Here is a 27,111-nt window from a genome sequence, read left to right as displayed (position 1 = left end):
CCACACGCGTGTATGTCCATCATGATGTATACAGAAGCCGAATTCATCAGAGAACACTACAGCATTCCACTCCGCCATCCATGCACGTCGGTATTGGCACCATCTCAGACGAGGGCCTCCCCCATGGCACAGTGGTAGCATCATTGCCTTGTAATCAAGGGGTCCCGGGTTCGATACCCGGTGGAGGCACAAGTGGTTCTGATCCCACTTTAAACTGTAGGTCCAGTCCCGATTAGCCTTACTGTGCATAAAGTGGACTTAAAACACCAACTCAAACCAAACCATCTCAGACGCAAACGCCTATGCTCTAGCGTCAGAGGAATCTGCAACAGTGGGCGCCGGGAAAAAAATCCCCGGTTCGCCAAACGATGAAGCACGGTTCGTGTGGACACTGGACATTGTAAAACATCCCGTACTTCATGCGCAATCCTCGTTGACGTGACCGTTCTGTCTGTAAGGGCCATGCGTATCAGACGTCTGTCCTCTCGTTCCGTCGTCCAACGCGGACGTTGTGAACCTCTACGTCGTTCTACAGTGCCTTCCTGGACCCACTGGTTCCATACACGGATCACTGTGGATGCATTCCGTCCTACACGGGCACCGATCTCACGGTAGGATAATCCGCATTCACGGTATGCAACAATTCGGCCGCGATCGAACTGGGAAACCTGCTGGAATCGCTGCCGTATTCGACGACGTGGCATTGCTGACCGATTTTAACACACTATACTCATGACCATGCACTTTCACTGCTCTTCTGCACCTATCTGGCCTGCTACAGGTACCACTTACCAGATGGTGTGGCATGCGCACATTACGGCCTTGAACACCTAATCATTTCCTTCTGCACCTCTCCTCTACACACTGTGCACATTTCGTCCGATTCCGATTAATCCTACTGGGTGTTGCATTTATAATGGCGAGCAGTTTATTTCGTTGTATGTCCTTTATTTTTGCATTTATAACAATATAATTACAAATAATAATTTCTACCATAATACAAAGCTTATTAATTTTTTATTTGTAATTTTAAAAAACCTACTAATTGACAAGCAGCAATGTTATTTGGGTAACAGTTCGTTATATCGGAGACATATTTCTTCATTTTTACAGAAGAAACTACTTATGGAAATGAGTTTCTCTAAGGTTTCCAACGTTCGTCGAGGTATTTTCTTTCATCGTGTAATCTATTTGATCAGGAAATCATGTATTTTTCAAGAGATATATCTCACCGACGCACAAGTGCCATTGCTTGCGCTACGTGAACCGGATGCTGCATACGTTTGATAACCCCCTGTCAGTGTTTCCAACCCCTTTTTTTAACTTTGCTTACCTAACCTAACCTTATCGGAAATGGTTTGTGGGACTATCCGTGAATGGTTCGTGGGGCTATCCGTCACCTGCCTGTGCAATTTGCACACGTGACTAACACGATAGTAGGTATTTTTCGGTGAAGAAGGTTGGAACACTGCATACCTACAACGCTAGTTAACCTCTGCCCGCCATATTGTGTGTTACAGAAGCGAAAAAAGGAATAAGAAAAACTACTCTCTATGTGAAAAATTGTGTTTGTTTTCGTGTAAGAAGCATAATGGCACCTTGAACTATGTTCCGCAATACACAATTGGTAAGTACGAACCATGCAAAACACAAAATATCCGATTTTAACGTGTCTCCGATATAACGAACATTTACCTTTATTTGATTTGTCCCAAGTTATTTTGTGTTATTGCAATATCATCATGTTATGTATGCATGTTTTACATGGTTCGATTTCGGTTTATGTCTGTTAGCACATACGGCAGAGTTTTTTTTAGTGATTACTTACTGCTTGTTTCCTTGACACTGGTTTTTCACTTGCAGATACATTTGATATAATTCTTGCCACCAAAATGTTCGAAGATTTTGTTCAATACATGCTTTCATAGTTCTGTTATGAGGATCAGGTTTAGTTTCCTTATAATTTTAGTAATAACCCTAAATGCTTTCCTGGTTAGGTGAGGCACGTCAGGTTTAGTTCTCTTGGTATTAAAATAAATAGTTAGATTCGGTGATAGTCTGTGTAATGTGTCATGCGTGCAAAATGGGGAGTTTTGCCCAAGGTACCTCTAACACCTTATTTTACCTATAAATTGGACTTTTTCGAAATGAAAACTGTGCTGGTTAGTTTCAGGACGGTTCCAAATTATTTCTACATTAATTCCCACTATTTTATCTGTCACTTATATAATGGACAATGCCTTGTCCATAGGTAATTTTCAAGTTGTTTTTTTCCAATATAAATAACTTTTTGGAATTCCAAACAGTGCTCGTTACTTTAAGGAAGGTTCAAATTTCGTGAAACAATGATTGCCAGTCTTTCTGCTAGGAGAATTTGAAAAAAATCATAAAAAAATCTGATCCATTACCTCTGATTTAAATCACTTTCAATTTAAATAAATACATAAATAATACAATCGTGTACAAATATTATTTGTTTATATTAGAATGACTTTTGCTGAAAGTATTATATGTGCAAAATTTAAATGCACGATGGCTGTGGCCAAATCGGGAACTCGAGGCCCAACAGATTACACGTACATTTGCAGTGCTGTTTTTCTGATGGTAGTATTCCATAGCAGTACATTTTTTTCAAAATGAAAATAAATGCTGATAAATGTTCATCTTTATGGAAGAAATATATGTCTGAACGTTTTCTTTTCATAGCTCTTATGACTACATTTGCTTCAAAATAGCAACTGGACTTTCCCCCCAGAAAAAGTACATACCTGGTATTGTGCACTCCATCATGAGCAGGGCTCGAAAAATCCCGGTTGCAATGGCGACTAAAAATTTCAGCCTGGCGACTGTGATCTTTTGCTGTAATATATACTAAATTTTGATGATTTTAAGTTCAAATTGCAGTAGATCGTAAGTTAGCAAATTATTTTTTTTTATCAACATTGGGAACATTCCATAGAGTCAGTAAGAATTTCTTACCCTTTGTCCCCCAAAACCCCATTTCTTGCTTGCTCAAATAATTTAGCGATGTTTTGAATACCGTGATGCTCAGCATCTTATACAGTGTGTTTCAAAAGTCGCACAACCCAAACTTTGGAAATGTATATCATGAAAACCATAAGAGATGTTTACACCGTGTTTCCTGCATTATAAAGCATCCATTGAGATATTTTTCAATGCTTAAAATTCAGTTCACTCCGTACAGAAAATTATATAAATTAATAACTGACGGAAAGCAGCACTCAAATTTTTTCCAGAAATAAACTTCTGAGTAAGAAAAATATGTAAGAAATGATCGAAGGGTCATAATTAGACATTTGATGACTGATGCCATGTCAGTCTGTCATTTGCGACAAATATTGGTCACGTGCAATATTTGATGAATTTTTGACTGGCGATTTTATGGGTTGAGTGAAAAGTGTCATTTTTGGGACATATCTGCATATATGGCAACACTAGCAGGTCAAAATATTGCCAACAGTCGCATGCAACATGTGTGTAAGTATTGGCTACACATTTACATGAAAAATGTAAATCAAGGTTTTGTGCCGAAATAGGATTGTTGAGAGAATCCTAGGCTGCCCCTGGTTACACTGAATTCTCTTCGCTCACTTTCTGCGCTACTTTGCCGGTTTCTTTTTAATTGATTCAGAATGGTGTATTCATTGGAGCATTGTGCATTGCTGAAGAGTATATTTCTACTCATTCTTACACTCATGTGCAAGAGGTTTTCCAATACAAATGCCCTGCTTCTGCTGTACCTCACAAAGCAACTGTTTTACAACCAGTCAAACACCAACAAATGATCCCACAAATTGTTTAAGAGTTGGTATTTATTGTTGAAGATCAGTTCTCAGATATTTCCAGCAAATTAACAATGTTTTTTTAAAAATAATGTAATTGCATTTATTTAGATAAATGCTATAATACATTTTATGAATCCAGTGATAGCCTACAGGATTAGTTTAGTGCAGAAAACCTGGTGTAAATATCTCTTATGATTTTCATGATATACATTTTCAAAGTTTGGATTGCGCGACTTTTAAAACATACTGTACTATGCACAATTGGTAGTAGGTGGTTTCCTGGCGCCTGATTTTCAGAGCTGGCAAGAAAATTTTTCGAGCACTGATCATGAGATTTACATTTTCGCAGTGAATTTTGGAATCCCCTTTATGTCATACAGTACAGGCTTGTGCAGCTGGTGACCGTGGTTAGCTTGAATTCGACTATTATATGGCAATCACACCATGATTTTTTTTCTTTGCTGATAACTAAACTGAAAATGTATGCATACTAAAAATATACAACATAAGAATGAATATAAACAGCAATTATGAAAACAATACTACTGCCATCAGTGGCGTCTCGTCCCTTGGGGCTTCCGGGGCTTAGCCCCTAAAGAAAAACGGACGTATTCACGTAATTATCAATCACCATAACGCATAACTATCACACAGTCTTTTAAAAGGCAATTTTTACCCATGTAAATTCATCGTCTGTTGCAATGGATACGACAGCGCTCCTAGCGGCATTGATGTCAATTATCGTTTTCCGGAGCATGTCACAAAGGAAGGCGTGGCCTACACCCACCTACGCTACAGTGAAGGTCACATGCTAGCAGAGAGAGGAGGGAAGAGTGCAATGGATTTGAGTGCTGATTCGGGGCTAGCTCCGTTGCGTCGCGTTCGATCTCGCGTGTTGTTCTGTAGTGTTGTGGTGGCTTTCATTCGCTATGTTTGAGTGAGTTTGGCAGGGTTGATGTTCGAACACAAATTGATGAAGGGCATAGGCTGTCAATTACAAGTCACAATGGATTTGTCCAGAAAAATAGGCATATATTAAATAGAATTATCGATTGCTTAAAATTCTGTGGTCGACATGAACTTGCTCTACGAGGACATAATGAAAGAGAACAATCTTTAAACAGAGGCATCTTCCCAGATTTATTATCCCTTCATAGAAGAGGGAACTTCGTGTTCTTTATTGTAGTGAAGAGTTGAAAAACATAAACTCTATCAGTATATTGCATTCATTTTTTATTTAAAATTATTTAGAGGGTACCTTTTCAGAAACAGTAAAAATGACAAACATAGTTTTAATAACTCCAGTGGCAACAGCTGAATCTGAACGACGTTTCAGCACATTGAAGCATGTTAAAACCTGCTTAAGAAATGCAATGGGACAAGACAGACCAAATGCCTTGGCACTTGCTTACAATAGAGATAGAATACATTTCAAACAAATAGGGCTTCAACATAAAAGTAATAACAAAATTTGCTGGGCAGAAGAACAGGAGAAAGAAAAAAGGTATTTTTCACAACAATACCTGTTTCTTTTGTAATCATGTGAATTGTAATTATATTTTAAATTCTTTGTCCCGTTTTTTGTAATTCATGTAGTTTGTCATTACATTTTAAATTCTTTCAAAAAAGTAAGTCCAGTTTTGTAGTCTAGAAGAAAAAAATACCTTTTTTTGTAATTCATGTGAATTGTCATTATATTTTAAATTCTTTAAAAATAAGCCCCGGCCAAATTTGAGGCCACGAGACGCCACTGACTGCCATCCTCCAGAACGTGAAGTAAAAGTAAAACTGCTATACATACAAGGCCAAATATATCAAGTTATTCATTTTTACTTCCAGTAGTAGTTCATTTTGCTGTATTCAACTAAAATTACACAGTGAATCTCCTATGTGTATACACACACACACCAATCTATGTTCTGAAAAATCTCTTAGGGCTCGGTTGGACTTTGCCGACACCAGTGAAGTTGTTTTCAAATTTTCTTCTCCTTTTGAGAAACCACTACAATTTTTCCAAAATCTGAAAAATTACATTGTGAAGGAATCACATCATGTGAATCTCCTTTGGTTTACTTTAGCTTTTGTCTAGTTTTTTGCAATATTCTTACATAACCATGAAAGTATAAAGTGTATATCTAGATAACAGCGACAGCATAACACAAGGTTTCATGTAAAAGGAGAAGAAATTTTAAAAGCAACTTCACTTATGTTAGTCAAAGATCCAGCCGAGCCACATTAGAAGTAAAGTTCATATTGGAAACATTAGAATTAGCTCCCATTTATTTTATTTTTGCATATAAGAGCTGTGCACTGACTTCACAAGTTACAATCAACAGAATGATTGTCCTAAAAAAGTATTAGGTCTTGTCATCCAGCAAGACAAATTCCTTACCCCGAATCCCTGTATAGGGTGACTTACTTCCTTCATTTCATCCACATGGTCTTTAGTTGAGGAGACTCATCTTTGAATAATTATATAGAGGTCTCCAATTTGAAAAAGCTTATATTTTGTTATTTCTCTTGTAGTCTACGGTTGTTACAAGCATAAAAACACTTTTTTGTTGTGATGTTTCAGGAGAACACATGCTCCCTTCATCAGACATTTCATTTTAGTTTGATTTATTCTTGTAACAACCATAGACTATGAGAGAAATAATTCTACAGTGCAAGCAATGTGTACATACAAGAAAAAATAGCTTATATTTTGGCTAAAAGAACTTAACAAACCATGGCAAATTTTTTAAAAAAATATTCAGAAATAATGGAAACGGTGCATTGGCAAAAATTACCAAAATATGCAACATAAATAAGGTTTCATTTACTTACTCTTTTGTTAAAATGAATAGAGAAACAATTATTTTGAAATATGCCAATTCAAATATGCTTGTATTGTCAAAGTTCCAATACTGCTCGTCATGAATAAAAATGTAATTGATAGCTTACGTATAGTAGTTTAACAGTTAACATCTGAACCCACGATTATAGGATCTTCCTCAAAAATAAAATGGGAAAAAAAGTTGCTGGAAGAGAAAAGTGTGAAGTTTCACTGGTAGTTACATAGATCTCTTTTAAAGCAATGTACATATTTTATTGTATTTGTATTCATTGTATTTATCGCCAATTAATTGATGAGTGGGAAAATGTGGGTTCGTGGCAGAAGCAATTTATATGATTGTTGGGTTAGGGGCTCCTCCTTCCTGAAGCAGAAAAATACTCTATGTGATCAGAAGTATCCGGACACACCGCGAAACGTGTGTTTATCATAGAGGGCGACACAGTACTGCCATCTACCACGTGGAACACATAGTCAGCAAACTCAGTAGTCTGCAGACAGTGTGAGACAGCAGTATGGGATGGTCTGAGGAACTCACAGACTTTCAACGTGGTCAGTTGGTTGGGTGCCACTTGTGTAAGAAGTCTGTGTGTGAGAACATCCTCTGTCTACTGTTTCCGATGTTATAGTGAAGGGATGTGTACAACCCAAAAGCATGCAGGCCAACCTCCCATGTTGACCTCCAGAGACCCTCGAGTGTTGAAGAGGGTCATACAGCATTATCGTCAATCATCCATCGCCACCATCACACAGGAATTCCGAACTGCATCAGGATCTACTCCAAGCACCATTACTGTTTGGCGCAAGGTGCGGCAACTTGGTTTCCATGGGCGAGCAACTGCCCATAAGTCAAACATCACACAGACAAATGCCAAACGCCACCTCGTGTGGTGCAAGGAGCTTTGAAACTGGACCATAGAACAGTGGAAAACCTTTGTGTGGAGTGATGAATCACAGTACACAATGTCGCGATCCGATGGTAGGGTGTGGGTGTGGGGAATGCCTGGTGAACGACATCTACCAGTCTGTATAGTGCCGTCAGTGAAATTTGGAGGTGGCCGGGTTACAGTTTAGTCTTGTTTCTCCAGGAGGGGGCTTGGCCCCTTGTTGCTTTACATGGCAATGTCACGGCACAAGCTTACGTTGACATTTTAACATCTTTCATGCTGCCTACCATCAAAGACCAGTTCGAGGATGACCATTGTGTCTTTCAACACGACCGAGCACCCGTCCATACTGCAGGGCTTGTAGGGGAGTGGTTTGACGACAACAACGTCCCACTAATGGACTGGCTTGCGCAGAGTCCTGATTTGAATCCCATAGAACATCTCTGAGATGTTTTGGAATGCCGACTTCGTGCTAGAACACACCGATCCACATCAGTACCTCTTCTCATTTTGTTTCTCTGCGAGGAATGGACTGCCATTCCTCATGAAACCTTCCGGCACCTGATTGAAAATATGCCTGTGAGAGTGAACGCTGTTATCAAGGCTAAGAGTGAGCCAACACTGTATTGACTGCCAGTGTTCCTGATGGAGGGTTGCCCAAACTTGTACTTTATTTTCAGGTGGGTGTCCGGATACTTCTGATCACATAGAGTATGTTCTACAAGCTGAAAGTGGACACATGGAATCATGGCACAGCCATCCCCAACTCTTGACATACTTCAAACACCAGAAAACCAAGACAGTTCAAAATTACATTAAATTTCAAAAGATTTTCTTAGTTTTATTTCATTATCGTAGGCTCTGAGTCTCACTTTCATATATAAATTTTACCTTTCCAATTGCATGAGTTGTGTTAAATGTAATATGAATTCATTGTTGTAAACTTTATAAATTATCACTCACAAAGATGACAGTAGTATACTATTATTTTTGTTTATATTTTCTGTTAATGTAAATTAACTAACGCTGTATTTGGAATCTTCTATTAAATAAATAAGTAAGTAGATATTTTTCATGATGATGGCAAAAATGTTTTCCAGACAGGAAAAGGGGGCAGTGGCGTGCCCAGGATTTTCGAAAGGAGGGGGTTAGGTATACATTTTTGTAGCAGTCCGCCCTCATTTTGTCATCTTTTCCTGCATTTGATGTTCCTTTTTTAGGAATACTGGGCCAAAGGGGGGTTTACAATCCTCCCCCTTGGGTACGCCACTGTAAAGGGGTGGTATATAGCAAGAAAATTGTTGTCTGGAACAATTATATTACAAGGAAACCAGCATTAAGATATAAAGTCTATAGAGAAAATGATTTTTCATTGTTTGGAGTCAGTATCAGGCACGTAGCTAGAGTAGGGCTCGGGGAGCTGAAACACCCCCCCCCTCCAATTTACAAATATCGAATTAAAATAATGTATAGTGGTAAATAATTTTTCTTCTGTAGCAGGATTAGATGCCTGGCGTTGCAAGTTTTATTATACTAAGTAATTCATCTTCAGGGCTTCTACCCCCCCCCTCATTTTTGCCTTCAGATGGCTGCTACTGATAAGGGATTAACCCCTCACTCCCCAAAATAAAATCATGGCTACTGTCGTGGTCAGTATATGTGTTTTACTTGAAAACATTTCTGAAATAATCTCGACAAAATAAAATTCTCATACCATAGTTATATTTTCTTTTTATCTATGCTATTATAGTCAGTTTTTCTCTGCATTTAATATTTTGTTAACGATGTGAGAATACTTCCATAACATATTTTTCATAAGAGGAATGTGATCAATTGAGCACTCACAAATATCACCAATGCCCAAGCTGGGATTCAAAGCCAGGATCCAGGACCTCATAGTGAGTCATGATAACAAATCTACCATGGAGGTTGCCTCAATTCCCTTTTATTTCTCTAATACAGTTATTTCTGAAAGCATCCAAAATTCTTTAATATTTTTCCATATACTTTCTCCTAATATGTTTTAAATTGAAAATACATGTTTGTAAAGTCATATTTGAGAAGATATTTCTTATGTATTATGATTGTATTGCAGGTACCTTGGTGTTGCTGTGATAGCCTCTGGTGTGGCAAGTTACAGAGCTAGGAAAAATGAAGCTCACATGTTGGCTTATAAGACAGTGATTGATACCTCAAAGTTCATGGCGGAACCCATAACAAGCACTGACGTTTTATCCCAAAATCAGCAAGATATGAGGACACAAATGGAATTGCTTATAATGCGGATACAGGTGTGTGTAACAAAAATTTTGTTATCTGTTTCTTTTTTAATTTATGTATACATGCCATTGCTGCAAGGTCATGTTTATTTGAAAAGTTAGTTAAGTGTTGACCATTGAGTCTTGGTAGACATGACTTTTTATCCCTTCATAACAAGTTTTAGGATAATTATGTTAGGGTTTGAGTTTTGTTTTAAGTCCACTTTTATGCACTATAGGCTAATCAGGACTGTACCAAAAATTAAAGAGGGGTCCAAACCATTATGTGCCTCCCCAAGTATTGAATCCAGAACCTCTTAATTACAAGGTGATGATGTTACTACTACTCCCATCTACTCATCATGGAGGCCCACATGTAATTCTTAGGGTTGTTATAAATAATTTCTTGTGCTGATATTGAGAAACAACCTACCTAAGTGTGCCAGATTTTAGAGTTGTAAGAATATCAGAATACATTAAATGGAAGAAAATATCTGTAATGGTCAGGGTTGGCATTTTGCCTGGGTTTTTTCGTTGTTTTTTTTTTTCAGATAAACCCCAATTAAACCTAACCTGGGTTTTATTGGGTTTTTCATGTTATGTTTATAAATATATATATTGTAAAAATGAAATACATTTTTCCCTGATAGTAATGTATTGTAACATTCAATTTGTATTGTTTTAGTTCACTGAATCAAAAACTATTTAATATTTTCTGTTAACATAGTTAAGAATTGACAGTCAAGATCTCACACCTTGAAATGATTAAACTAAAAACATACATAACCCGTACCGCAGACCATTGAGGGTCCAGGCCTACCTACCGACAGCCAACCGCACTCTCACCTGATCCGACTCTGAGGTGGAAGATTATGCAACCAGTAACAGGGTGGCATGTGGTCAGCACGATGAACCCCAGTCATTGTTGTAGGTTTTCATGACTGGGTTATGCTACTCATTCGTAGCTCCCCAATTTAATCATTATGGTGAGTGTTCACCAGTCTCATACACAGGCCGAAATCTCGGGAGAAAAGCTGTTACGTTTCCCAAGGAGACTCAAACCTGCATGCGTCCCATAGCCGAAGCCCAAAGCATGACCACACAGCCACAGTGCGGGACAAATTATTAAATTATCTAAAATACTATGTTCTGAAAAATTTGACCAACAGTTTGATTCTTCTCTTGCTGGATAGCATAACAGTTAATACAGGGTCTGTATTTTAAGTAATGAGAATATTTTTTTTCTGCCGCGGCTAGACGTCAGAGCCCGTTGGGACCGGTTGGAGTTGGTAGTGGGGTGTGTGACCTTGAAGCGGCAGTTGAAGCGGCAGTTGCCTGCTGGCGTCCGTTGAGGCATGATCACGCGTGGCGTGGACGTCTGCAAAGTAGTGTGTGCAAGAGCAAAATGCAGCAAAGCATGGAACAGCGGTACGCGATCAAATTTTGTGTGCGCCTTGGAAAATCTGGTGCAGCAACGCTGGAAATGATTCGGAAAGCGTACGGCAGTGACAGTTTATCACAAGCGCAAGTGTTTCGGTGGCACAAAATGTTCAAAGAAGGCCAGGAGAGCATGGAGAACCCCGCGCAGGGCGCCCGTCAACCTCAAGAACCAGAGACAACAAACAACGTGTGCGAGATTTGCTGAACGCGGACAGGCGTGTCAGTGTGCGGTTTATCGCGGATACGCTAGGACTCGATAAAATGGTTGTTCTCAAAATCATCACCGAGGATCTTGGGATGAGAAAAATTTGAACCAAGCTCGTCCCGAAAGTTTTGACGAACGAGCAATTGCACAACCGCTCTGTTCAGATGGGTCAACCGAGTGCGACCAGAAATTTCCGCTGATTGGAAGCTCCATCATGACAATGCGCCATGTCACACGTGCTTCGTGGTTAGAGAGTTCCTGACGAAATCTGGCATCACAACGATTCCTCAGCCTCTCTACAGCCCCAACCTTGCCCCTGCAGATTTTTTCCTCTTTCCCAGAGTGAAAACAGCCCTCAAAGGACACCACCACGGAACCCTGGATGCTGTCAAAGTGGCTTGCACGCGTGCTGTGAAGGCTGTTTTAGTTGCTGGCTTACAGGGAGCGTACGACGCATGGAAAACTCGCCTGCAGAAGTGTGTTGACGCTCAAGGGGCATACTTTGAAGACTACTAAAGATTTGTAGCGATATCTGTAATAAATTTTGTTTTCTGGATTTATTCTCATTACTTAAAATACAGACCCTGTAGATCTGTGATCAGTTCCCAGGGTTGTGCATTGCAATACTATACTAATACTTGATAGCTGTGGTGGTTTAGTCAACCTCCATTGCAGAGGGGTTAGCACAGCACACTGCAATGCCAGGGGTCCCAGGTTCAAATCCTGGTTCAGATTAGGGATCTCCAAATTGATCCGGATCCAAAAGTTCTGGATCCGAGAGTTTTGTGTCTCAATCCCATTATAATATCACCACACCTTAAAAGGTATTATGATCTTCGATTACAATGACATTTTTCATTAGTTAGTCCTACAAGATTTTTTTTCAAGTGTTGTTCCTAAAATACTTTGCTATGCATCGGCTAACACATTCATGTACAAAAATAATCTTACTTGTTTAACATAAAATGTCAGAGGTGATTTTGTAAATGCCATTGAAATGAATATGTATTCATTCGAATGTATTGGAAATGGAAACACACATAAATGTGAGACATTCCATTCCAGGATGAAACCTTTAACACATTTAACAAGAAAGAAATGTTATACAAAAATTATACAATTGTTCTACAGTTACAGTTTTAAAAATTAAAATAAAACATTATAATATATCTGCAGTGTTATAGATAGTATAATTACAAAGTGTAAGCCTAACAAGGGAGGTTATCTAAGTGTCCCCTCCGATTTCCATGAAACTTGGCAGGTGTATAGAGGGGTCCAAAGGAAGAAATGTGTTTTTTTTTTGTTTTGGCTAAAAAACTGTTTTAGGTGGCAACCCCCCCATCCCTCAATTGTCAAGATGAGGACAAATTGAAGTGAGGATCTGACCCATGTGTTCCCACCGATTTCCATGAAACTTGGCAGGTGTATAAAGGGTCCCAAAGGAAGAAATTCGTGTTTTTTTTTTTCCGGCTAAAAAACTGTTTTAGGGGGCAAAACCCCCTCAAATGTCAAAATGACGACAAATTGAAGTGGCCATTTGACCCCTGTGTCCCCTCCGATTTCCATGAAACTTGGCAGGTGTATAGAGGGGCCCTATACCCCCTGTTTCTTCCTATGCCATATTTACGTGGTTTCGGTGTCAGATCCCCACTTCAATTTCTCCTCATCTTGACATTTGAGAGGGGGGGGGTGCCCCCTAAAACCGTTCTTTTAGCCGAAACCAAAAAACACGTATTTCTTCCTTTGGGCCCCTCTATACACCTGCCAAGTTTCATAGAAATCGGAGGGGGACACTTAGATAACTTCCCTTGTAAGTGTGTTAATTACAAATCGTGCACACACACACACACTATATATATGTATGTATATTATATATATATATATATATATATATATGTATATTATGAGGTAACAATATGTTATAAACACATTCTTACTTTCCAAAATTTTACCAACCATATCCGAATATTGGATCCGCAAGCATCCGGATCTGGCCATCCCTAGTTCAGATGTGGAGGATTGCCCCAATTATAATACAGAGAAAATACAGAAAATTGAGAAAATAGGGAGAAAAGGGGCGGATACTACTGGTTAGTGTTATAACTTTTATTACGTAAAAAAAAGTAGACAGGTTGACTGACTGCCATACAGCAGACCCGGGTTCGAATCTTGGGGTGGGTGATCTAAGGTCAGAATTTTTCCAGTCGTCTCCCTGCATAAAGCAGATGTGGAACTCACCGAGCCTCAAATCAATCGGGGGGGGGGGGGGGGCTAAGGGCTGCCGGAGTTTGGTTTTGATCAAATCACCTCCAAAATGGCCGAGATCAAGAATATGTCAGGCCCTACCCCTATATCCCCTGAATGTGCCTTCATGGTGCGGTGCTATATCAGGGTGGCCACTCTAGGACCATGATAAAATTCAAGTATAATTACCCAGTTTTCAGGGTGAAGTTTCCAAAAATTGAAGATCACCAGAATGTTTTCTCTTTTTCAACCTTACGTATTATGGCTTCTCACGACCCACACATATACACACACAAACAGAGCTGCAGATCGGGCAGATTCGCTCACTAGGCCTGCCTGGCTGGCGAGCAGGCAAGTCAAATTGTAGACCTGGGTTTTGACCCATCATGCATCGAAAGCCCACCGGTACCTAGAAGGCCTTGCAAGTCGATGCTCACTTGTCTTCAGCGAATGCTCATTCCGGTTTTGCACAGTCTCCAAATATGTGAGTCACACAGTCACCATTGCCAACTTTTAGATTCTGCGCTGGTCAAGGAGCACATAAAATGTTCATCACGTTTTTATCAATTTGAAATTGCAGAAATTTATTCCTTGGTTGAAAACATTTGTGTCATTCACACCCAGTAGCGGCAATTGGGTTCCAAAACTAGGGGGCCAAGGTGCATGAGTTGGGGTGAGGGGTGCAAGGACATTTAATTTCCCTTGGTACGTAAGGTTAGCATGGTGCAAAAGTGGCAAAAAGTATCTACTACCCCCTTTAGGACAAAGAAAATATAAATTACTGGGTTGGTGCCAATTTTGAGTATGATTTAAGGAAAATTATTGCTTTATCTACATTAAGACAACTCGGATTAATAATTTTAAGATTGTCTATACACCTCTAGATTTTAGGTCATTCAGAACTCCACAAACTATAATTCTTTTGGCTAACTGTTAAAAATTGACAGTAATCCTTTCTATTAATTGGTATTGCTTGCAATTTTGCACCTCACCCCTAATTGCTGCCACTGCTGACACCTGTAAAGAAGTACGAACCAAGTTTCGCAAAAAGTGCCTTGGTAAATATTTTGGAACTTTGTGTGATTGGTGGTTGTTCTACATTAAACATTTTTGGCGGGTGCTCCCTTATGGCTCGGCTGAACCTTTGGCATTTGAATGGGCGATTTTTTTCAAATTTTCCTCTCCATTCGAAAAAGCTCTTGGATATTTCAAAATATGAAAAAATACGTACGCTTAGAATTCCCTCAAGAGCAGTGATGTGAATTTTCGTGTAGTTTTCTTTTACTGTTGTCTAGATATTATCAATAGTTTCACGATTACGTAAGTCTATTAAACTAAAGGTCCAGCCGAGCCTTAAGGCTCAGTGTTGGTGTCGTTGCCTTGTAATCAAGGGGCTGGTCGAGGGTTGGATCCACTTTAAACTGTAGGTCCAATCCAGATTAGCCTTATTGTGCATAAAGTGACCAAATAATGAATCAATCAATTAAACAGGTTTTCTCTCTGGTGTAATTTTGCCAATTCAATATCCGAATTAGTTGCTCAAGTCCTCCCCCACTGATCACTAAGCACGATGGTCCATAAAATGGAACATGAAATCGGAATTTGCATTATAAAAGGTTTTTGAATATTGTCATCTCTTTCAACAAATCGTCGTTCGCTCATGTTGTTGCTAGTTATCTAGTTCTACAGACCGCATTGATACTAATACGATGCAAAATATAATTGTTAGCCTGTACGTTCATATGGGTGCAAATAACAGGCAATGCTATTTACACATTTCAACAAACAAATGACGTAAAAATGAAACCAAGAGAAGATTTACGATTTCAAGACCAGAAAAGTGACATAAAATGAACAAGAGACACAAACCTATTTGAAGACCTTCGAAACAAATTTGGAAAACTAGTGGTTTGACATAACAATGAAATTAATTTGAGAAGTTACAAAATCTTAGGTACAGTGGCATAGTAACATATTGTGAGGCCCTGGGCGAGATTAGAATGCAAGGCCCCATCCGTTCTTTAAGTTTGAAATATCAACGTGAATCGATACACAGTCATTAAGAAAATGTCAGCAAATTATCATATATATCTAATAGCTTAATAATAGATAATAAAAATAATAAATTTCTGATGAAAATTATATTTAATAGTACGTGACAAAGAAATTTACACTTGGCTCAGGTACAGTAACACGCAGCTGGAATTTTCATTAACCAAAGCAGTAGTAGTAGTACATAACACACTTAGCATAAAAATTATGGAAAAAACTTCCTGGTTTCATAAGCTCTCCAAGAATATACAAATGTTGTCAACTGGCACACGGGTTGGGGAAAAAATCTGAATAAAAAGCAGAGAAGGCACGTTGTAGACCTCTTTGTAAAGTGAAAAAAGTTGTCGGTTGTGAGAAATAGAGGAACGGAAATGAGTGAATTAATAATGTTATTTACCATTCTAATGATTCCAGGTTGTCAGAATTAACTGTTACAAAAACTACAAATCCTGTTCAAAATGCCTCCCCGGTTACGTATGCAAGCACGCAGCCTGCGGCGTATTTCAGACACAGTCACTTGCGTTGACACTCAGTCTCTTGTATATTGGGCAGCTGTCACAATTCTCTCTCTCAACTCTTCTTGGGAATCCACTGGTGTACTGTAGACTAACTCCTTCATGTGACCCCAAATGTGAAAGTCGCATGCCATCTAATCCAGATACCTCGCCGGACAGGGGGTCGGGCCGCCTCGACCAATCCATCACATGGGATAATTGTCGTCCAGCCACAGTCGCACACCTCGGTAATAGTTGGCTGGGTAGCCATCATGTTGGTAAATCATACCCCTGTTTGTGGCGAGCAGCACATCCTCCAGTAGCATCGTCAATTCTCCCCTTAGTTTTCGTAGCTAATGCCATTTAGGTTTTGTGGCAGATAGAATGGCCCCATCTCATGATTGAGGATGATTCCCATTTAGCGAGAATTTTCTCTGGTGAGCCTTATTTTAGATTTTCTGTGGTTATGACCCTTAGGGGACCAAATATGTGCATTATGAAAATTTGTAATACCATCACGGTCGAATTTGGATTCGTCCGTCCACAGAATTCTTGTCAGATGATGGGGGTCTACAACGTGCCTTCTCTGCTTTTTATTCAGATTTTTCCCCAACCCGTGTGCCAGTTGACAACATTTGTATATTTTTGGAGAGCATATGAAACGAGGAAGTTTTTTCCGTAATTTTTACGCTAAGTGTGTTACCATTTTTTTGACTAATCCTCTTTGATTTAAACGATAATTTCCAAATTTCTTCATGACATGTGCTCCAATGACTGCTTCTTTCTGTGGGTATGGGAATTTTGGGCATGAATTTTTTCCCCAGTAGTCACTCATTCGTCAGCTGTTAGCAACGTGTCGATTAAGTGCCCAGGGTGTAGTAGTTTTTCACAATTAGTAGTTTTTTAGTCGCAAGTCGGAATATGTCACGAAAATCTACAAACTGCAAAAACTCAAAACCCATTGATTTCCAACCCCCGGTGCATAGGGTCAAATTTGTTGCAAATGTGCTCTAGTATTACCCCTTTCCAGGAATAGGTCGAATTACCAATCACCCTGTATATATATTTACAATATTTAGGTAATATGTAGAAAACTAGTGAAAAATGCAGGCTAAACCAGGACTTTAATATACATCCAAAAATGATTCTCTCAATTCATTTTTACTGTTTTACTTGCATGTGTGTTGATACCATTGTGCAATATTGATGTTATTTATTTCATAGGCAGAAGTCTGTCGTGCACTGGAGGCTGAAGAGGACCCAGAAGTGAAGTTCAAGGTGGACAGGTGGGAGAGAAGCGAAGGTGGTGGAGGAATAACGTGTGTTTTACAAGATGGTCTTGTGTTTGAAAAGGCTGGCGTTAATGTGTCTGTGGTGACTGGTACTCTGCCAGCAGCTGCAGTACAGCAAATGAGGGCTAGGTATAGATAGTATTTATAGTCTCTCTGTGTGTGCATGTGTGGTGTCTGTGGGGGTGAGAGAGAGTGAGCAACTATTGTAATTGGTCTGTGCATAACATCATTAGTTCATTAGTCTTCATTTAATGTATGTAACCAGGTAGGTGGCAGCAATGGGTTTTGCCTTACAGAAAGAAATTGTGTGTCAGAATTGTTACAGGACCCAAGTAACCGAAAGTGGTTGGTCCATTGTTGGGCCAACCGTACTGAAAATTATTGGCGAAATGACCATACTGTTGGACAGCGGTTATTTTGGCTATGGTTCCAACATGTGGTTGTTACATTGGGCCAACATGTAGTTTTTACATTGGGGCAACATACTGAAAACTAAAGTATAGATAGGTTTGTGTCCTGATATATATACTTAATGTGAGGCCAAATATAGACTATAGTACAAATTATTTGTGTAAAATAAAAAAAAAAAATACCGAGCACTTTCTCATTCATATGGTATCATTGTTTTCAAGGCACCATACCTTCAAGTGGTAGCTGAAAAACTTTCTAGAGTTTACTTAGTTTTCTACCTCTCATGGAATTTAGTCTGCACATTAAATTGTTTGTTTTACATACGAGGGCTAGTCAAAAAAGAGTGAGAATGATTTATTTATTATATCACACAGTAAACATCCAGTGGTAAAACAAATTTGTGCAAGAAGAATGTGTCTTGTGTAATCCGCAGATAAAATTGCAAGCATGTATGCGCATGCATCTGACAATACTGCACAAGCAAAACACGAATGGTCAGAAGTCGCATACGGAAAATGGTCTGTTCGTGAGGAGCAGTACACGGCTTTGAAATTTTGCGTCCGTCTGCAGAAATCTGCCACGGAAGCATACGAAATGTTGCAGCAGGCATACGGCGAAGATGTCCTTCCGCAATCAACCACATTTTGGTGGTTCAAACAGTTTAAGGAGGGCCGTGTTTCTACCACAAAGCAGGGCAGTCTGCCACCGCAGTGAAGGATATCATGGTTAACACAGCTACTGTCACTGTTCGAGAAGATCGCCGAATAATAATAGATGAACTGGCGGACGTGTTAGACATTGCCCATGGTAGTGTGTTCACCATTCTGCATGATCGCTTGCACATGAGACGCGTATGTGCAAAGCCGGTGCCGAGATTGCTAACGCCTGAAGAGAAGCAGGTGAGAGTGCAGGTGTGTCGGGAGCTTCAGCATCTGGTAGCGGAGCATGGTGAGGCCTACCTGAATTCCATCATAATTACTACAATCCCGAAAGCAAACAGGCATGCACAGTCTGGAAATTACCCAGTTCTCTAACACCAAAGAAAGCCCAAGCTGTTCCGTCAGCGAATAAGTAATGGTGATTTCCTTCTTCGACTACCTTGGAATGGTCTACCAACATGATGTGTTCTACATCCGTAGAAAATGCCCTGAGCTGTATCCATCTGGTTGGTGCCTACACCAGGATAATGCACGCCCTCACGTTTCCAACATTGTTGCCCAATATCCTGCCCAACAAGACATTGAATGTGTCCTGCACCCTCCATACAACCTGGATCTTGCTCCATGTGACATTTTTTTTTGTCCCTTGTCTGAAATCGGAGCTGTGGAGTAAGCGTTTCGACTCATCAAAGGCCATTCTGAAGAAGGCGGAGGCGGTTCTGAAGACGATATCAAATGACTGGTTCCAACATGTCTCCCAGGACTGGCAGAAACGTTGGGCCAATTGTATATAACTCGATGGGGACTACTTCGAAATTATACCATATCAACCTGGACCCTGCCTAATGTATTTCTCATTGATCATTCTCATTCTTTTTTGACTGGCCCTCATATATAGATCTTGAATCACCTTCAAAAGAATACCTGTAAGAATGTTTTTCTTCTGCTTCAGCTAAACAGACAAACAATAAGTAATTCCCAACACATCTTTCATCCATGGCAGCTGACAAGAGACTGGTGAGTGACTACAAGTTAAGAATAGCTTCTACTTTCATTAACAAAATATTATATTTCCAGAATGTGCTATGACTGAAATATTTGAAAAGAAACACTGTTACATGTCACTTATTTAAACTCTAGAATTCTCAGTATGCTCATAAAACTGATTTTGACTCACTTTTCCATGGTTGGTCAAGTGTTGAAATATAATATTTTGTTAATGAAAGTAGAAGCTATTCTTAACTTGTAGTCACTCACCAGTCTCTTGTCAGCTGCCATGGATGAAAGATGTGTTGGGAATTGCTTATTGTTTGTCTGTTTAGCTATAGTAGAAGAAAAACAAGTGTTGGCAACAACTTCAATTTGCAGGGTGGCTACTCACCAGGAATTCCTTGAATTCCAGGAATTATGCGTAAATTTTACTTGAATTTTTCTCCATACACGTGAAAAATTACAATTTTTATTAATTGAAATCCTATTCAAATTATACATGTATTTATAAATGCCCGGAGGCAAGCTTTTCAAAGTTGAGCTTTCATTTTTATCTAGGAAGGCAACGAAAGCTGTGTGAAAAATAAAACAATTCTCTCAATCCATTTACTTTGTTACTGTCCTTTCCAGAATAATGTGACAGATGAAAGATTATTGCAAGATATCTTGAGGTTGATTAGGTAAATTTGAGTTTGATAATTAACAATTTTTTGTAGATTAGTACATCTTGTAACATCTGTGACTTGTGTTTGTAGATGTATTTCGAGTTTATGTGAAATTGTAAACAGTGGTACAACCACAGGAGGGGCAGGGGGACATTGCCCCTTCCCAACCTTTGGACAGAAATGGGTTGTAGGGAGGGGGGGCAAACATTGACGGCGTACTACTGTCGAATTACTTTTTATTCCTGTTTACAAAGTCATCCAAAAATGAAACTTACACCAAACAGAGATTGTGTTTAACTGTGTAACATGCTTTATTCCACACAAAATTGAACATACATATGTTTATATATGCAAGGTCAAAGGTCACATGATGTGACCTTGAAGTGAAAATTTCAATATTTTCACATAAATATATTTTTTTATGAAAAGTATGCTCCCTTAGCTTCAAAACAAGCCCAAGATGAAACTTATACCATTAATAGAAGCAAAGTTATGATTTGTTTTATTTAACCTTGTAAGCACTCGAATATTACATTCGTTATAAGGTTGGAAACCCTGCCCTATGAATACCGTGTATCACTGAGGGCTAAAATTTTACATGTGTAACTTACTTCATGTCTTCTACCATCCTACCAAATTTCATGAATATCTGAAATGGTCAGGTTGAAAGTTCATTTTTTTGTGATGATTTGGCATGGAATAACCCATATAAATGTACATAGAATTTGTTTTAATGAAGATTTATTAATAGAAGCAGTGAGAAAGCCACTAATTTTATTTTCTAGCCTTTTAGAGCATACTTTAAGCTTCAATTTTGGCTTGATAACTGCAGTGCCTTTTATAGAGCGACCACAAGGAAAAAACCTTGGACAAAAAGTCCCTTCTTCCATTCAGCTTGGGCCATAAGGAAGCATGGTCCACTCTCCCCCTCCCCTCCATGCGGGAGTACGGTGCACAGGAGTCACGGGTGTGCGCAGGTTTCTTTGCTTGTGGTTCCACTATAGTGATAATGCAATTTTAGTGACGTCAGACGTTGATTCAATCATTATTTACAATGCAATATTTTTTTCTGACTCTCAGTGCAAAGGAATCTTGTTGACAACTTTTTAAACTGAATACACATATATCTACGAACTTTAGAAAAAAATTCAAAGTGATATGTCAATTTGACTCGGAGAAATAACTTTTTCTATTAAGCACTGCGGGCCATCACCATGGCCTTGGCAATGACCGATCCGATACATGCAAGATTCTGAAACTTTAGCCTCATGTTTCTCAGTAACTATGAGGTCTAGAGAAGAAACATTTTGCATGTGTTCATACCTTGTTAGTATTAACAAATACACCAAGTTTCATTAAAATCTGAATTGGTGGGTTGCATGGCATGGGTGAGTTGATGTGGAATCAGTCATAAGTGATCACTCAAAGTCTGAGGGGCTATAAAAATTAAACCAGTCAAGTTTAAGACAAAAAAAAAACGTTATGTGGTTTCTCACCTCCATGGAAGGATTAAATGTGCCAAGTTTCATCAAAATCTGAGATCATGGGTACCATGGTCTGGTTGAACTGACATGGAATGACCCCTACATGAAATGTGAATACATAGTATATTGCATAATTGTAAAAGCTTGAATTAAAATTGGTTCTCATTAAAAAAAATAATTAATAATGTGTTTTCTTGTCTGTCTACAGAGGCAAAAACCTAACTGAAGGTGAGTTGCCTTTTTTTGCTGCTGGTGTTAGTTCTGTTATACACCCACGTAACCCAATGGTCCCTACAGTTCACTTCAACTACAGGTATTTTGAAGTAAAGACTGGAAAAGACACAATACAGGTGAGTTGTAATTAATAACTTTTTCCTTAACATTTATTGCCATTGCTTGTTCTCGTGTTAAAAATTCTGTTCTGAATTCAAATCCTCCTCCTCAGTTTTCAGTGAACACCATCAAAAATATTTTTCTCAGTATATGAATGTGCATGTACTGTATTTTTATTATTTTACATAGCTAATTTTACCTTCCTAAGTTGTAGTAAACAACAGCCAGGAACAGTGACTGTAACATATTCACATCCAAATAGATTACTGGAACCATCTTCTTGGGTTTAGTGTCTTGGGTTTCTTTCTTTGTACATTGTTCATGTCTTTCGTAGATATCAAAGAAATAGTGTTTGCAATTTCACTAAGAAAGCTGTTAACCACTAACCAATAATTTTCCTAAATAGTGGGAACTTTATTTGGATAGATGTGAGAGGATGGTGTATCAGTGAAATAAGACAGAGTTACAATAAACAAGTGCCCATGTGGTATCCAGGATTCAAACCTAGAATCCTGGTTTTGTTTCACTCTATGCTAATTGCTAAATGTGTGTGTATGACATGTAAATATTCACCTGTTTATTTTGCATAAAATTATATATTCTGGTATTTCAATTTTCAATGATTTCTATTTTAAATTACATTGACTTTTTTTGAGGTCGACATAAATGTGCACCATTGCATTGTATTTTGGTTGTGATTTTGTTATTTTATTGCTTTTGCAGCTATGTATCTTAATCCTGAAAGTAAGAATGAATATTAAATTGATGAAAAGACTGTGAATACTCATTACCTTACCAGAAGTTTAAAGACTAGGCCTTAGCAATGGAATTCATTATTTCTGTCATGTAGACTGATTATTTTTTAGCCATACAAGTAGCCTTATATCATTTATACTTTGGCATATTAAAAGAGTAATTACTGCTATATACTTTATAATACATATCTAACCTTACTTTATGTACGAATGGACTAATTAGGATATTATCATTAGTTTGAAGTGAGGTGGGAACTATTACAATTTGATACTGGAAAGCATTTTGCAATAAAAATCATAATTTCACCTCAAATGGAAGAACAAAAGTTTGCTACAATAGCATAAGACTTTACAAAAACATAAACTATAGTAAGTGAATTAAAAAGATAGAAATTGAGTAATGGATGCTTTTCTTTGTTCCACATATATATAATATTAAAATATATTCTAGGATAATTCCTTTCATGTAAAATTCCTATTATTTCATTGAAAGCTTTGCCTAACTTATTCATAATGAAAACTTTACTTATTTCTTGATCCAACATGTTTATGAATGATTGAAGGGGTTGGAGCAAGATAGTGTCAAACCACCTTCATTTTCACCACGCACTTGCAAAATATTTCAAATGAAATGTCATGGAAGTCAGTTGCAAACATTATTTTTTTATTTTTAAATAATATATGTTGATGAGTTCTACTATGAAATACAAGTAGCAGAAGAAAGTTCGAGTGAATACACATTTGTGTGAACTTTATCTACCTCTTAGGATATTCGCAATGATAAGGATGATTGATAATTAGGTGAAAGTGATGAAGGGACACTCACAAAGGGCACACCCATGCCCATACCAGGACTCGAACCTGGGACCATCAGTGCTGATATTGTGAGTCCAGTGATCAATGTGTTTGGCCACCTTTATGAACTTTAAAGTCTGTGTTTCTCACAAGTACAAGAAATGTGGATTAGCATAATCTCACACTAAACCCTTTAATTAATGTAAATGATTTTATCACTTTATTGGTTATTCTGTCACATATCCAGTTTCAAGTGTTTCAGTCTGTCTCTATCAAGTGAGACAAGAAGGATGATAAGTCTGACGTATTGATTCTTTTCTCTTAGTGGTGGTTTGGAGGTGGAACTGATTTAACACCATATTACCTAAATGAAAAAGATGTTATCCATTTCCATAAAACATTGAAAGCAGCCTGTGATAAGCATAATCCTACATACTATCAGAAATTTAAAGAATGGTGTGATGACTATTTTTATGTTCAGCATAGAGGTACCATAGTGCTTTTTTTTTCTTAAATTTTTATTTAATATTACTTTTATAAGGTTCTTTATGAGTTTTAGCTTATATAGAGTGGGGCATGGGAACTGGACGAATTTGAAAAAGTTACTACAAAGTTAATTTTTGCTGAAAAAGAATATTTACAGAAATATATAGTGAAGATCATAGCATTTTATGATAGACATTCGAATGTTTCATTACTAGTAGTTACTAGCAGTTTTGTTTTGTGTTGGAATGCTTATACGTTTTTCTTGTATGTACGCATTGCTTGCATTATAGAATTATTTTCCTGTAGTTTACGTAACACTGACAACATCCATTATATAACAGATTCTTTTTGTTTAAAAAAATTACTAACCATTGTTATAACTGTATCTTTAGTCAAAATGAAAATAAATGTCTGATGAAAGGAGTGTGTGTTCTCCTGAAACGTCACAAAGAAAAACTGTTTTCTTATGCTTGTAATAACCGTAAACTACAGGAAAATAATGCATATACGTTATGAGGAGAATGAAGACATAGTGTTGTTGATGAGTGATGAAGCTCACTTCCACCTAAATAGTTCTGCAAATAAACAGATTTGTCGCTACTGGGCTGTGGAAAATCCCCAACAACTCCATCAGAAACCCCTCCACAGCCAAAGGGTGGCCATGTGGTGCACTTTGGGCCAATTTCCATGATTGCCTTCAAAGTTGCATCCGCAAAAATGGACCCCATTTGGCCGATTTAATTTTTCGCACATGAGTAGCATAAAATGCTATGATCTTCACTATATATTTCTGCAAATAAATTTTTTTTCCAGCAAAAATTAACTTTCTAGTGGCTTTTTTAAATTTGTCTGGTTCCCGTGCCCCACTCGTTATGTGCATTGTTTGAAACATTTTACGGAATTTGTCTTCAGAATTCATCTTAATGTGTGCAGTTTTAAAAAGACAAGAAATTACTGTCAAACTGTCATCATGTTTAAATGTGGTTTTAAATATATTAAGATATTTATTTGTGCTGAATGCTCTGCTTCAGTAGTTATGTAAACAAATAAATTAAATCCAATCCAGAAACTGTATTATAGGAAGAACTGATAAAACCGTTGCAATGTCAATATAGTATTGCTAAGATTTTGTGACATCGATAACAGATATTCTATTGATGTGATATAAAGCTTTCAAGCTTTCGACTCCATTCTTGGAATCATCATCGGGGCTGGTTGAGAGAAGCCAACTGTCTTCTTTGCTGTCTCTCAACCAGCCCTGATGGAGTCCTAAACTCTGACAAATTTTGAAAGTATCTTGTATCAACAGTATTGTGCTGTTTATTTGTTTTGTATGTTTTTTTACTAGAATTTAATTCACTTTGCCCACAATCTACAAACCCCCCTACCCCTTGCTACCCCTCCCAAAGTCCCACTAAATCTTAGGCCTGCATTTAGCATTTGATACAGATTGAACCACCACTTAATGTATCCTGTCCATACTATTAGTTCAAATATAAAGCAAATGTCAATTTTGTTAACAGTGCTTGAACCCTGCTATAGACCAGACATATTTGCAACAAATTTAATTTTTTGGTGTAAAACTTTGCTTGACAAGATTTTTTAAATGTACATTTTAAATTTTTTTAAATGAATTTTAAGATTGTCGCAGTTGTTGTCTTTATTCTCTAACCGGAATCAAAGCTTTCCAACTCAATAACCAACATGTCTGTAGTCTTTTTCAAGCCCCAAGTCCCAACAGGGTAAAACTTCAATTAACAGTGGTAAGAAAATTTAGTATTTTAATTACAAACACACGTGTATTTTTCATTATCATGATCTATATAGAATAAGATGGGATATCATTCATGACTACTACAATTAGTTTGGAAGTTATAAAATTATTTACAGTAGTATGCAATTTCAAGTTTCAAGCTGAAAATAGCCTGTATATTGAGCCCTGCATCTAAGGGTTAAAACCACAAATTATATGTCTATTCTCTCTTGGTATTATGGTAGAAACTTTGTAAATAACTTACTGTTAAATCGTTCATATCAGGTGAAAGAAGAGGTGTTGGAGGAATATTCTTCGATGATCTTGATACACCATCAAAGGAAAAAGCCTTTGAGTTTGTCACATCCTGCGCAGATTCAGTTATTCCTTCCTACATGCCATTAGGTAAGTTATTTGTATATATGGAAAGATGGATAGATATGTACTATGTACAGTGAATGTTGATTATACATCTTTCAGAAGAGTGTTGTTCAGGGTTCCTATGCATCCTGGAAAACCTGGAATGTTAAAATATTCCTTCCAGTCCTGGAAATGTTATGAAATTTTACATTTTTCCAAGTTGTACCTGGAATTTTGGAGGTTGTCCTGGAAATTCCGTTGCCCCGTTTTATTTGTATGAAATAAAATAAGTTTTCATTTAAAACAGGTCACTGTCATGAGGGTGGTTTATTTACATATGTCACGTTGCTGTGTACTGTAGTCATAGTTTTGTGCTAAGTTTTATTTTTGTGATTGAAGTATAATGCCCCGCATTTTTGTATTATTTTGTATAATGCCCCATGTTTTTGTATTATTTTGTATCGCTCAGAGGTAGGTATGATTATGCAAGGCCCACACATTTATTTATTATTTTGTATCGAATTATATGGGTACTGTCCATTTGTATTTATATTCTTGCCACAAAGCTAGAAAAGTGATTGAAAAAGATGTTTTTACCTTCAAACAGGAGTGCTTAGAGTTTATTGAAACTTTAGTTAGGAAGATCCAAGTGAAAAATCCCTTGAAATATCCAGTAGTTAGAATGTCTAGATGCCTTGATCCTAAATCTATGCTATCTGATGAGGATGAAACAACTAAATCCTTTACTCATTTGCTTCAAGAGCTTTCAGACAAGAATCGTTTGAGTTCAAGTGAGTGTGATTCAGCTTTACTCAAAATGAAACTTTCTTAAGGAAATGAAACCAAACTCTGCAGCATTTAAAGAGTTCGACCGGAAAAGCCAACGTTTGGACTCATTTTTTTCAACTC

At 37.8% G+C, this 27,111-nt stretch overlaps 1 protein-coding gene across 5 annotated transcripts in view; it reads left to right on the top strand.

The window, feature by feature from the left end:
• Coprox (oxygen-dependent coproporphyrinogen-III oxidase) overlaps nucleotides 1-27,111 on the top strand; it is a 42,382-nt gene that overhangs the window by 2,937 nt on the left and 12,334 nt on the right. For all 5 annotated transcript variants that reach the window (XM_083123940.1, XM_083123936.1, XM_083123938.1 and 2 more), the window contains exons 3-7: nucleotides 9,622-9,817; nucleotides 17,444-17,640; nucleotides 21,929-22,070; nucleotides 23,929-24,091; nucleotides 26,128-26,247. In XM_083123940.1, the coding sequence (XP_082980066.1) occupies nucleotides 9,622-9,817; nucleotides 17,444-17,640; nucleotides 21,929-22,070; nucleotides 23,929-24,091; nucleotides 26,128-26,247 (818 nt within the window). The remainder of the gene's footprint in view (nucleotides 1-9,621; nucleotides 9,818-17,443; nucleotides 17,641-21,928; nucleotides 22,071-23,928; nucleotides 24,092-26,127; nucleotides 26,248-27,111) is intronic.

The sequence above is a fragment of the Lepisma saccharinum genome, chromosome 6 (genome assembly GCF_977018435.1).
Source record: "Lepisma saccharinum chromosome 6, izLepSacc3.1, whole genome shotgun sequence".
Classification (NCBI taxonomy): domain Eukaryota; kingdom Metazoa; phylum Arthropoda; class Insecta; order Zygentoma; family Lepismatidae; genus Lepisma; species Lepisma saccharinum.
Note: the sequence above shows the minus strand (reverse complement) of the source record. Positions and strands in the feature narration are given on the sequence as shown.